This window comes from Bos indicus x Bos taurus, chromosome 14 (genome assembly GCF_003369695.1).
Source record: "Bos indicus x Bos taurus breed Angus x Brahman F1 hybrid chromosome 14, Bos_hybrid_MaternalHap_v2.0, whole genome shotgun sequence".
In the NCBI taxonomy this organism is placed as follows: Eukaryota; Metazoa; Chordata; class Mammalia; order Artiodactyla; family Bovidae; genus Bos; species Bos indicus x Bos taurus.
Window position 1 is genome coordinate 65,979,239 of NC_040089.1, and position 13,365 is coordinate 65,992,603.

General features: G+C 39.4%; 1 protein-coding gene across 2 annotated transcripts in view; it reads left to right on the top strand.

The window, feature by feature from the left end:
• Positions 1 to 13,365, top strand: part of STK3 (serine/threonine kinase 3) — a 310,059-nt gene that overhangs the window by 205,627 nt on the left and 91,067 nt on the right. For both annotated transcript variants that reach the window (XM_027561460.1, XM_027561459.1), the window contains exon 9: positions 5,894 to 6,086. In XM_027561460.1, the coding sequence (XP_027417261.1) occupies positions 5,894 to 6,086 (193 nt within the window). The remainder of the gene's footprint in view (positions 1 to 5,893; positions 6,087 to 13,365) is intronic.

Here is a 13,365-nt window from a genome sequence, read left to right on the forward strand (position 1 = left end):
CAGCACCGGAGGCCAGGCTGGCTGGAGCTTGGTGAGTGAGAAGGAATGTGATAGGAGACGGGATTGGCAGGTGTTCCTGGGCCAGATCACATTTGGCCAAGATAAGGATTTTGGGGTTTTTGGTAACTGTGATGGGAGGCCAAATGCGGGGTTGGTGAGTCAGAGAGTAACATGATGTGATTTGTGTTTTGAAAGGATCAGTCTGCCTGTTATATGGGAGACTAATGGGAACAAATAGGGCAAAAAGTGAAAACTGCTAGGAGGTGGTTGTAATAATCTGAGAGACGACAGTGGCTTTGACTAGGATGGAACAAGTGATTTGTATGGGGCCCTTTCAGCAAAAGATCTGGTGACGTAAGCTGCGAAAAGTGTAAACTTGCACCTCTACCTTAAACATTCAAGTAGATCAAAATTTAAAATGTAAATAAGGTACACGTACTTGGTGGAATAATGGATTAAGACATGAAGGAACAGTTTCTTAGTCCCAGTTCTACTTTTAAATAGGTGTGTGACCTTGGGGAAGTCCCTTACTTTCTATGGGCCTTGGTTTTTTTATGTATAAAATAAGGGGTTGAATTATTAAAGCTTCATGATTTTATAGTTCTGTGAAAAAGTAAATATACAATGAATACTTACACTTCATGGGGTACTGAATGGAGTACTTTAGTAGATTCAGAGATAGTTATGATAAGGCTTTCTTGTCCATAGGTATTGTATTTATAAAAGATTTTACGGAACAGTTACAGTATGAGATCATAAATTTAAATGCAGAAGTGCAACCTGTAAGGCAGGTTATAAATTCTCCAAGTTTGAAAAAGGGAATAATTAATAAAGACTGAATTAGCCATGAAGGTAATGCTATGCTGTGCTAAGTCACTTCAGTCATGTCCGACTCTGTGTGACCCCATAGACGGTAGCCTACCAGGCTCCCCTGTCCCTGGGATTCTCCAGGCAAGAACACTGGAGTGGGTTGCCATTTCCTTCTCCACATGAAGGTAATAGGATTTAATTAAAATGAATTAGCGAGGAAAGACCATCCTGGGTAGTGAAGAAGACACAAACAAAGATGAGGTCTTAATGAGCATAGCATGATATGGGTTTATGGCTGCTAGAGACTCAGTTGAGGTCAGCCTGACTCTATTGCATGATACATGAACAATGGGAAAATAGGTTGACTGTGTAAAACAAGATAACAAGGACATTAAAGTCTAGGCAGCTTTGTTTAGCTTTCAGTGCAGGTAAGAACTGGGAGCCATTATAGATTCTTTAGCAGAAGAATATTATATAATACAAGTAGTTTTCAAGAAACATTGGTGTAGTATGTATACTTTAAAGGTGAAACTACCTTATTCCTAGTAGCATGGAAGCATTTGGCATACCTTTTCTCATTTAATCATCATAACACCAATGAAAGAAACCCAAGTTCAGAGAGTTTAAATAGCTTTACTAAAAGGTCTTAAGACGGCTTCCCCGGTGGTTCAGTGGGTAAAGAATCCACCTATGATATGGGAGACCCACATTCGATCCCTGAGTCGGGAACATCCTCCAGAGAAGGAAATGGCAGTTCACCCCAGTCCTTGCTTGGGAAATCCCACGGACAGAGGAGCCTTGTTGGCTACGGTCCATGGGGTCACAAGAGTCGGACTCGTCTGAGTGACCAAATCACCAAGCAAAGGTCTTAAGTCTAGTAAGTGATTTGCACTAGGAATTGAACTAACATCTCTCTGATTCTAGAAGGTTGGGGTGCTCTTGCTTCAGTTACCCAGACATGAGTTGAGGAATATACTCAGGAACAGTGGGAATGGAAGAGACGGAACCAAGAAAATTTTTTTGAAGAACTTGTTGACTGTTGGTATATAGGAAATGAAAAAGAGTAAAGCCATGACGACATTGAAATTTTGCTCTCAGATAGCTAATGAAGATACCTGTGCTTTGCAGTGGTTGTTTTTGGGGCTGGAGGCAGACTAGAAGGGCCATGGAGATGGATGAAATGATCTCATTTGAGATTGTTGAGTTTTAAACATCATTAAGCTTGTAAGTAGTAAATAAAGTCAGGAAGATTTTCAGAATTTGTGAGTCCTCAACACGTAAGATAGTTGAAGGCATAAGAATGAAGAAGTCTTCTAAAGGAAGAGAAGCTCATGAAAGACGAGCAAAGGACTTGAGATATAATGCTGAGTTTATACTGTAGGTTTAGGAAGAGGAGGGCTGTCAAACTGCTGAGAACAAAGTGGATGTTCCTGTTCTCCAGTATTTCCATTTCAACTTTCTGTCAGAACTTAGGTTTTGTTTGTTTGTTTTTACTTAAAGTGAAGTAGATATAAATGAATCTCAGTACAAGATCAAGTTTTTCCAAATAGCACATTGCTTGGTTTCTCAAACAGAATTTGTTAGTTTAGTTTTTTGGCCCTATTCCAGTTTATCTTTTGGTGAACATTCTAAAGAGCATTTTTGGTTCATACTTATGTCACTGACTTGATTCTTCTGTGTATTTCATTTAAAAGCCAATGGCTGGAATATGACAACAAAAATACATGCAACAAAAGAAAAAGATAAATTGGACTTCATCAAAATAAAAGCTTTTGTGTGTCACAGAAACTGCCAAGAGAGTAAAAAGACAGCCTATAGAATGGAGAAAAATAATTGCAAATCATATATCTGATAAGGGATTAATACCCAACCTAAAAAGAACTTATTTGGCTTAACAATAAAAACAGCCTATAACACTAAATGAGCAAAGGACTTGAATACAGATTTCTCCAAAGAAGATATACAGATGGCCAATAAGCTCATGAAAAGATGCTAAACATCACTAGTTTTTAGGAAAATGGAAATCAAACCACAATGAGATACCACATATCCATTAGGATGTCTGTTAGCAAAAGGGAGGGGGTCGGGGAACAAGTGTTGGGGAGAATGTGGAGAAGTTGCAACCCTGTACACTCTTGGAGTATAAAATGGTGCAGCCAATGCAGAAAGCATATAATTTGTACTTCCAAGTGCTCTCAAAAGAATTGAGAGCAGGGACTCAAATACAGATCCCCCTTAACATTTGATGAGGTTACATCTTAAGTAACTCACTAGTTGAAGCTATGATTAAGTCAAAAATGCATTTAATATACCTAACCTATCAAAAAGCCTAGCTTAGTTTGCATTCCCACCAACAGTGTAAGAGGGTTCCCTTTTCTCCACACCCTCTCCAGCATTTATTGATTGTAGACTTTTGGATCGTAGCCATTCTGACTGGTGTGAAATGGTACCTCATAGTGGTTTTGATTTGCATTTCTCTGATAATGAGTGATGTTGAGCATCTTTTCATGTGTTTGTTAGCCATCTGTATGTCTTCTTTGGAGAAATGTCTATTTAGTTCTTTGGCCCATTTTTTGATTGGGTCATTTATTTTTCTGGAGTTGAGCTGTAGGAGTTGCTTGTGTATTTTTGAGATTAGTTGTTTGTCAGTTGCTTCATTTGCTATTATTTTCTCCCATTCTGAAGGCTGCCTTTTCACCTTGCTAATAGTTTCCTTTGATGTGCTGAAGCTTTTAAGTTTAATTAGGTCCCGTTTGTTTATTTTTGCTTTTATTTCCAATATTCTGGGAGGTGGGTCATAGAGGATCCTGCTGTGATGTATGTCAGAGAGTGTTTTGCCTATGTTCTCCTCTAGGAGTTTTATAGTTTCTGGTCTTACATTTAGATCTTTAATCCATTTTGAGTTTATTTTTGTGTATGGTGTTAGAAAGTGTTCTAGTTTCATTCTTTTACAAGTGGTTGACCAGATTTCCCAGCACCACTTGTTAAAGCTGTTGGTGGGAATGCAAACTAGTACAGCCACTATAGAAAACAGTGTGGAGATTCCTTAAAAAACTGGAAATAGAACTGCCTTATGATCCAGCAATCCCACTGCTGGGCACACACATTGAGGAAACCAGAAGGGAAAGAGACACATGTACCCCAATGTTCATCACAGCACTGTTTATAATAGCCAGGACGTGGAAGCAACGTAGATGTCCATCAGCAGATGAATGGATAAGAAAGCTATGGTACATATACACAATGGAGTATTACTCAGCCATTAAAAAGAATACATTTGAATCAGTTCTAATGAGGTGGATGAAACTGGAGCCTATTATACAGAGTGAAGTAAGCCAGAAAGAAAAACACCAATACAGTATACTAACTCATATATATGGAATTTAGAAAGATGGTAACAATAACCCTGTGTACGAGACAGCAAAAGAGACACTGATGTATAGAACAGTCTTATGGACTCTGTTGGAGAGGGAGAGGGTGGGAAGATTTGGGAGAATGGCATTGAAACATGTATAATATCATGTATGAAACGAGTTGCCAGTCCAGGTTCGATGCACGATACTGGATGCTTGGGGCTGGTGCACTGGGACGACCCAGAGGGATTGTATGGGGAGGGAGAAGGGAGGAGGGTTCAGGATGGGGAACACATGTATGCCTGTGGTGGATTCATTTCGATATTTGGCAAAACTAATACAATTTTGTAAAGTTTAAAAATAATAAAATTAAAAACATAAATAAAAACTAAAAAAAAAAAAAAAGGCCTAGCTTAGTCTAGCCTACCTTAAATGTGCTCAGAGCACTTAGATTGGCCTGCAATTTGGCAAAATCACCTAACACAAAGTCTGTTTTATAATAAAGTATGGAATCCCACACAATTTGTTGAATGCTGTGCTGAACCATAGCATTCTGTGAAACACAGAATGGTTTTATAGGTACAGAAGGTTGTAAAAGTTGGGTTCTTTACATCCCCGATCACGTGACTGGCTGCTGCTGTCACAGAGCTTCATGAGAGTAGCTCCTACCAAATGTTGCTAAGGCTGGGAAAAGTTTAAAATTCAAAGTACTGTTTCTACTGAATGTGTTTCTCTTTTATACTGTTGTAGCATTGAAAAATACAAGTTGAACCATCAGAAGTCAAGGACCATGTATCTATAGATACTTATATACCAATATTCAGAGCATTATTCATAATAACCAAGAGGTGTAAACACCTTAATGTCCATTAACAAGTGAATGGATAAACAGAAGGTGGTGGTGATGGTGGTGGGGTGTGTGTGTTTGCACACACACGGTGAAAAACCATTCAGTCTTAAAAAGGAATGAAATTCTGACATCTGGGACAATTTGGATGAACTTTGAAAACATTTTGCTAAATGAAATAAGCCAGACACGAAAACATGATTCTACCTATATGAGGTGCCTAGAATAGGTGAATTCATTGTGACAGAAAATAGAACAGAGATTCCATACTTTCTATGAGAAAGTAGAATAGGATTGGGAGAAGGGAGGAATGAGGAGTTAGTTTTTAATGGGTACAGAATTTCTGTTTGAGATAATGAAACATTTTTGGAATAGGGTGTTGATGGTTGGATGATAACTGTAAATGTTCCTAATGCCATAGAATTGTGCCCTGAAAAATGATTAAGATGGTAGATTTTATGTAATGTATATTTATAATAATTTTTTAAAAGCTAATGGCTTTGTACAAAGTTATAAACATTATTAAGGCTGTTATAATAGTGCCAACACATTCTGTCTTTAATGTGCTCTCTTTTATTTATTTTGTTATATATTCTTTGTTGATTATCTACCTTATCTATCTTAATCCTACTTTAAGAACAACTGGCCACCTTCAGTTTCATCAAACAATTTCTATTGCTTGAGTTTTAATACCTAAAGCCTTCCTTTGAATTCTTTAGGTTATGTTGGATCGTTGGCGCTTAGGATAACACTGTATGTATGTCCTTACATGAAAATTAGTAGTAATAGAATTTTTTTATTATTAAAAATATGATAATGCTCGTTTCTAAGATATCCATCTGTGTTAGAAAAGCCTGCCTTCATTGCTGTGCTCTGCCTGCAGGATGAGGATGAGCTGGACTCCCACACCATGGTGAAGACGAGCTCGGAAAGCGTGGGCACCATGAGGGCCACAAGCACGATGAGTGAAGGGGCCCAGACCATGATCGAGCACAACAGCACCATGTTAGAGTCTGACTTGGGGACCATGGTTATAAACAGCGAGGATGAGGAAGAAGAAGATGGAACTATGAAAAGTATGTGGCTTTTTCCCCCACTGAATATTAATCTTCTGTTTTGAGAGTATGCTTCTATAGAAACCAGGATAGTTCTGTGTTACTTGTTACAGCCAGTTATGGAAAATTTTGTTTCTTGGCTTTATTTAACAGTCTGGATGCTTGGGGCTGGTGCACTGGGACGACCCAGAGGGATGGTATGGGGAGGGAGGAGGGAGGAGGGTTCGGGATGGGGAACACGTGTATACCTGTGGCGGATTCATTTTGATATTTGGCAAAACTAATACAATTATGTAAAGTTTAAAAATAAAATAAAATTAGAAAAAAAAAATAAAAAGAAATGATAGAAATGAACTTACAGAACAGAGAGAGACTCACAGACTTAGCAGATGAACTTATGGTTGCCAGAGGGGAAGGGATAGCTAGAGAGTTTAGGAAGGTCGTGTACACACTGCTACACTCAAAATGGATAACCAGCAAGGACCTGCTGTATAGCACAGGGAACTCTGCTCAGTGTTATATGGCAGCCTGCGTGAGAGGGGCGTTTGGAGGAGAATGGATACATGTGAATGTATGGCCGAGTCCCTTCGCTGTTCACCCAAAACTACCACAACATTATTAATTTGCTATACCCCCGATACAAAATAAAAGGCTTAAAGTTTTGGTGGGGGGGAAACAGTGAAAGGAGTATGGCACAAGTAAGTTTCAGAATTTCTTTTAGTGCAGCAGAAAGCCGCTCCTCTTTAACTGAGGGTTTATGGAACTTTCTATTGACGGATACTAATCCAAAATTTAATTTGTAAAGTATTTTTGAGATAGAACGATAGAGATAAAAAAATTCCTCACATTTGCTTTTCCGATTAAAAAAGTAAACCTAAAATTCCATCCCAAATAATACAATATAATACTATTTCATGTTGTCCAAATTATCAGTGAAGCTGCAGTAACACAGGGGAACAGCTGAGGGAAGACATAAGGGCTAAGGTGGGAAAAGAAGAAACACTGGAAAGATGACTCAAGGGACGAGCATACTCAGGCAGAACATTCAGCTCGGTGCATACTTACTACTGCTCGTCACATGAGAGGCACAGTGCCAGGGGCGCTGCGGGGCTGAAAGGACAGTTAAAGCTTTCTCTCTGATCTCCTTTGCTTACAGTGATGAAGACAGAGATACGTTCACAGGCTAGCATTTCTCTTTGTATAAACATGGCTCTTTAAGATTGCAGTGAACAATGTAGGACATTGTGATTTCTCCGTTACAGACAAAAGCAGATTAATTACCTCTTGATGCCTACTGACCTTTTTCTTCCCCCACTACCCTAGTCATATGTGCTCAGTGTCAGAGTCTAAGCACAGGCTGGTTTTTATTACATAGGACTTCTTCCCAAGGGCACAAAAGCAGCAATATATGACTTCTGGCACTGTAGAGCCTATAAAGTTATAGTCAACTGATTTGCTGATGTAAAATGGATATAGGTAGGAATTTCCTCTCCAACATTTTTGTTTCTTTTTGCCGCTCCCCTCCCGCCCCATCCCCCTCAACACACACATCCCATGAGGAGGCTGCTTGATAAGCTCATAGCTTCGAGTCATTTGGCTCACTGCCATTGCTTTCTTCACATTCCTTAGTAAACATACCCGTTATGGTTGTATACTTTGAAAGGGAGGGTTGTGAAGCACAAGATGAAAACACATTGCCAGATATTGATAGTTAATCCTGGGTGGGAAGGGGTGTGATTTTTTCTTTTTTTTTAATCTTTCATGCTGATGGGTTTCCTGAGCCTTTGCCCTGGAAAGCAGTCTAACACTTGCATTCCTAGCTGAGCATATTACTAGAATAGGGCTTCTGCATGCTTAACATGCTAACAGACTATATTGGACGGTCTCGTGGCCTCCAAAACCAGCTTCTGTTAGGGTACACGTCATACGCCCTGTAGATTGAAAAGACAGATAAGGTCATTTACAGCACGCTTCCCATCAGCAGGTACCATCAGTTTTCCACAGCTTATAAAATTCTTCTAAGTCAGATTTTCTGATTCTTAACAGACCAGTAAGATCATCGACTGCTTCGTTCCATCTTCAGAGGGCTACTGAGCTCCTTATGACACTACATAAACAACTTTTCCCATGTAGTCCATACAGTTAAACATCATCATTTAAACAGTAGTTAAAAAATGAGTATATATGGAATCGAACTCACATTAGATTATTCTGTTTCAAGGAAGAGATATGTTATAATGATTTATCAGACCTCATGCTTTAAAATAACAGATTTCCACATGTTTTGTGTAATGACTTTTAGCTTTGACAACCACAGTAAACATTCAGATTATGTCATAATTTTATATCCTAAGCATGATTTTTTTCGGTCACAGAAGTTTTATTGAAAGCTCATTTTTAAATGGAGCAGATAGTGGTTTATGTAGTTGCTTTATATGCTTGAGCAAGTTTTAAATCTCATGAGCCAACTTTCCTTGTATTTTAAGTTTCCACAATTTAGACATCATGCTATAATATGAGATTTCCATGTACCCAAAAATTGAACCAAATGATGTTAGTGTAATCCCTGGTTTTGTCATAGTGTAATACAGCAGTAGTATAGAATGTAAAGAAGTTACTGAGGCAGAACTTACTTTCCGTGAAACTACATAATTAGTTTTAGTTTTGTTTTTCCTCATGATGTTAATCTTTTTTAAAATGTCTTAGATTAGTTGGTATGAGCTCTTAGGTTATGTTAAAAGTTAATGAAAGCCCCACTTGGTAATGTGTCTTTAGCATTTTTGTTCCCTAAAAAGATTATATATCTATATATTCCCTAAAATATGAAAGCGTTATATAGTTTTCAGTTTTCTAAAATATCTACAATGTTATATGCTGAAAATTCTGGTTTCCATCACCTTTACCATTGGAGCTTCAAAAGAGTTGCCCAATTTAATATTCTTGACAGTTTAAATTATGTCTGCATACTTTTTTATACCTGTATCCATGAAGCTAGAAATTATAGGCCTGTTTTCCTTACTTCTTAAAAGTGTGATGACTTAACTCTAGGAAGCAAAGTTGTTAAAAGATCTTTTGAGGGAAATGGAGAAAATGACAGTAAATATTTAAAATTTAATTTTTTTTTTGAACGGGCGTAGACCTGGAGAGCACGTCCAGAGAACTCCGTGCTTGCTTCCAGCAGTGCCAGCGTTACTCTGACCGTCCCGCCCCTGCTCTGCATCTTCCCGTTCCCGCTTCCCTGGGCTCTTGTTACTCACGGGATGTCGAGGCTTCAGCTCGGTAACCCAGGTCTTTCAGAATCTGGCATCAGCCAATATTTGCCAATAGATTTCTGCTGCCGTACATATTATCTTTTATCCAGACTAGTCTATGCCAGTTGGAATTATGAGGTTGACAGTAAGTATAAGCAGATTGGTTGTCATTGAGGGAATCAACATTTAGGATTTTTTTTTTATCCGGAGGAAATAGATTAGGATCAGGTCAGGAATCCGTTGTCATTAAATTGATAAACTAGTAGAGGTTATTTCTTTGTGGGTAACTCTAGAAGAGCAAAACTGTTGCAGCAAAGAAGGAGTGGGGGCCCTTTAGCTTGTTCAGATCTGCTGTGTTCCTACAGTGGAACTTTCTGACCTCCCAGAGCTGGGGCTGGATTGGCATATAAGAAATCGAATGGCAAGGTGATGTAATGATCAGGGAACACTCAGCTGATTCGATACCTCCTGACTGGGAGTATGATCAGTAATGTGTTGAGATAACTTTCAGGTGAGAGAATTGTATTCCACTGTTTGTGAAGTTTGATGTCTTTTTTTGAGAAAATGAGGGAAGTACCATGTAAGCAAGATGAAGTTAATTTTTATTTTATTTTATTCATTTTTTATTTTCAGAAAAGAGAATAGAAGGTAGATTTCTCAGGCTATAGCTGGCAACCCACTCCAATATTCTTGCCTGGAAAATTCCATAGACAGAGGAGCCTAACAGGCTGCATACAGTCCCTGGAGTCACAAAGAGTCGGACACGACTGAGTGACTTCACTGTCACAGCTATCATTAATTGCAGGTCTAGTATGGGCTGAGTATTGTGCTTGGAACTTTACATACATTATCTCATTAACTTCTCACAAGGACTTTGTAAATAACGTCACTATCACTTGCCACTAAGGAAACTGCGACTTGGGAACATGAAGTGACTTGTCCAAGATTTCATAGCAGATGAGTGGTAGACCCAATATATAGACCCAGGTTTGACCCCCAGATCACATTGCTGTGGACCAGTGAACCTGACATCCCCTTGGGCAGGCTGTCTGGAATATTTGTGAGTCCTTTAGGAAAGGAGACTTGAATTGTTGTAAGTCAGCATAGGTTAGTGGGAACAAATCATATCAGAATAATTTGATTTCCTTTCTTGACAACATTGCTAAACCTCTAGATCAGAGAAACTGCTAGATTTGGATGTTGTGTTTTATCATTTGAGGAAAGTATTTTACAGTGGTTTTGATGATACCCTCGTAGACACGATGTAGTATGACCAAGCTGATGCTTTTATTATGAGGGTTGAGGAATTATACACATATAGGCTTGTGTCAGTCAGTATTTTTTGGAGGACAGAAACTGTGCATTTTAAACACAAAAAGATTTAAGTCAGAGTTTTGGATATTAACAAAATCAGCAGAGAGGTTGGAAGAGAGGACTGTGTAGGCTGGGCCTCCAAGAATGACTCCCACACACCCACAAAAGTGACCATTATGGAACTACTACTATTACTACAGTCAGGAAGCTAGTGAATTCAGAGGCTGCCATTGGCACTGTTGAATTCACTAATACAGATTGAAATCAAATCCCTGTTGCTATTCAGGGATTAGAAAGCTACCACTTTGACTGTGGCCACCTTTTTAGTACCTGTGAGGCTGACGGCTGGAGCTGGAACGCTGCTGTAAAAAATCCCATGTCTGCATAGCTGTGCTGCTGGAAGGAAGTGGCTGCCATAGCAGGCCCCTGTTCTCTGCCTCAATTCTTGCTTTCCCAGTCGTGAGAGAGTACACTTACCCAGGACCCTAGGTGCAGGGTGTTACAGGAAATGTAGTGTTTAGCTTTCCAGCCTGTACAATAAGAAGGCTCACCAGAGGCAGTGGCAGTGGTTGCTCAGTTTCAGCCAACTGCTGGCTTCCCTGGTAGCTTAGACAGTGAAGAATTTGCCTGCAGTGCTGGAGACCTGAGTTTGATTCCTCAGTCGGGAAGATCCCCTGGAGGAGGGAATGGCAACCCAATCCAGTATTCTTGTCTGGAGAATCCCCATGGACAGAGGAGCCTGGTGGGCTACAGCCCATGGGGTTGCAAAGAGTTGGACATGACTCAGCAAACTAAGAATTTTTCTTTCACTGTGTTTAATAATACAGTGCTGTCAAGGAGAAGATTTCCCATTGTGTGGTATAGGGTCTAGGCCTGAGCCCTCAGCTCAACTTTTTTCTTTTTTTTACAGAAATTGGGGTAAAGCTATGGAATGAAAGCCCATTAGAATTGCAACTGACATGAAGTGGAGGAAAAGAAAAGTACATTCTAAGGCAGAAACAGGAGCTCAAGAGATCTTCTCAGGCTGGAGCAGAGGCTTGATTTACAAGATAAACCCTGCTCCTGGGTCCATGTGACTCACCTCTCAAGTGTGCATCTTAGCAGTAGCCCCTTGGAGATGCTGGTTCTGCAGACCAGAAGAGGAGCCACAGATCTCTAACAAAACTTAACATCCCAAAGCAGTAAACTTTCCAAGCACTTCTGAGGTGCAGTTAGGACTGACAGCTTACTTTTTAGGACAGAAGTAAGCAGCCTCACTGTACCTTCAGTGCCTGGAACTCACCTGTTGTATCCAGGAAGGAGGGAGACGCAGTCGCGCACGTTCACCAGGCAGTGAGCTGAATGGTGAGGTCCATGGAGACCATATTGTAATAAGAATGGCTAGAGGAAGAACCTCTGTCTGAATCCTTTGATTTTATTTTGTTTATTTATATTAAGTTATCATAGCTATTCATCAGTTATTAAATATTAAGTAATTTTAATTGAATATATATTTTTTAGATTTCTTCTTTGTATATGCCTATAATACATGGTGATTTTTAAAATAGATCACAGTTATTGTTTCATTTTAGAAAACACATGTATGTAGTTTCACTTAAATAGTAAGAGAAAGCAAATTAGATTCTGCTTTAGGTTTTTAGGATTTATCCTAGGAATAGATATTAGATTTAGAAGGCGTTCAGGAGAGATATCAAGATAAGAAGCACCATTAAGTGTTCCTACTCTCTAGTTCGTTAGATGCCTCTGGACACAATTGTAAGCATGAGACCATTTGCTCTGAATGATAACTTCCATGTCCTGTACTGTGCTTAGTAATAATCTTCTCTTTCAGCTCTGATTCAGATCCCTTTCCTTCCTTCTTCCTCCCAAAACCTATTTTAGCAAAGTATCCAACATGCAGGTGTAAAAATCCTTAATGGTGTTTTATGTTCTTGAAATATTTACATCCCCCCCAACAAATTTACAGTTTTTCCCGAAAACATTTTTAAGCCAAAGGAGTAAATAACTAAAGACGGAAATTCAGGTGCCAAAAAAGTCAGAATAGGGAAATGTGTTGGTGGATCACTTTCCCACCTCTCCAGAGATCTTACCATTCTTCCATGAAAAAATTTTATATGCCTCTTTAAGATTACTTTTGCCAGTGACATAGCAGTAAAGGTGACAGTGGTAGACTACAGGTCCCACCTTCAGCTGGCTGCAGATACCCGGCGTATCACTGGGCAGTTAGAAACCCTTCATTTTCCTCTGCAGAGGTACTAGGTGTTCAGCTAAGGTGTGGCCACAGTGGTTTGGAGTTTCCTGTGGATACTGCGTATGGTCTTTCCTGTGTGCTTTTGCTCTGTGGAATGTTGAATGATATGTGATTAGTGTAGGTATTTTGACGATAGGATGCCTCTTTTATCAGCACAGAGCACAGACAAACACATAAATATTAATCTTTTGCAGATGATAACCAGTCATTCTTATAAAGGCCTCTGGAGAAAGGGCTTCCGTAGACACACACTGGTTGTTGCAGTGCTCACTACTCACGCAGGGAATCATTGCTTCCATTTAACTAAAATCCTGCGCCTCGATTTGTCTATTTCCTTTTATTTTGCCCTCATTGGAGATGGAAAACAGCTGGTCGCCATTTTCTGTGCAAGACTCCTTCATGTATACTTGGATACTTACTAAATTGTATCCTCAGACTTTTTCTGGCTGTACAGTTCATTCCCTGGTGGCTCAGACGGTAAAGC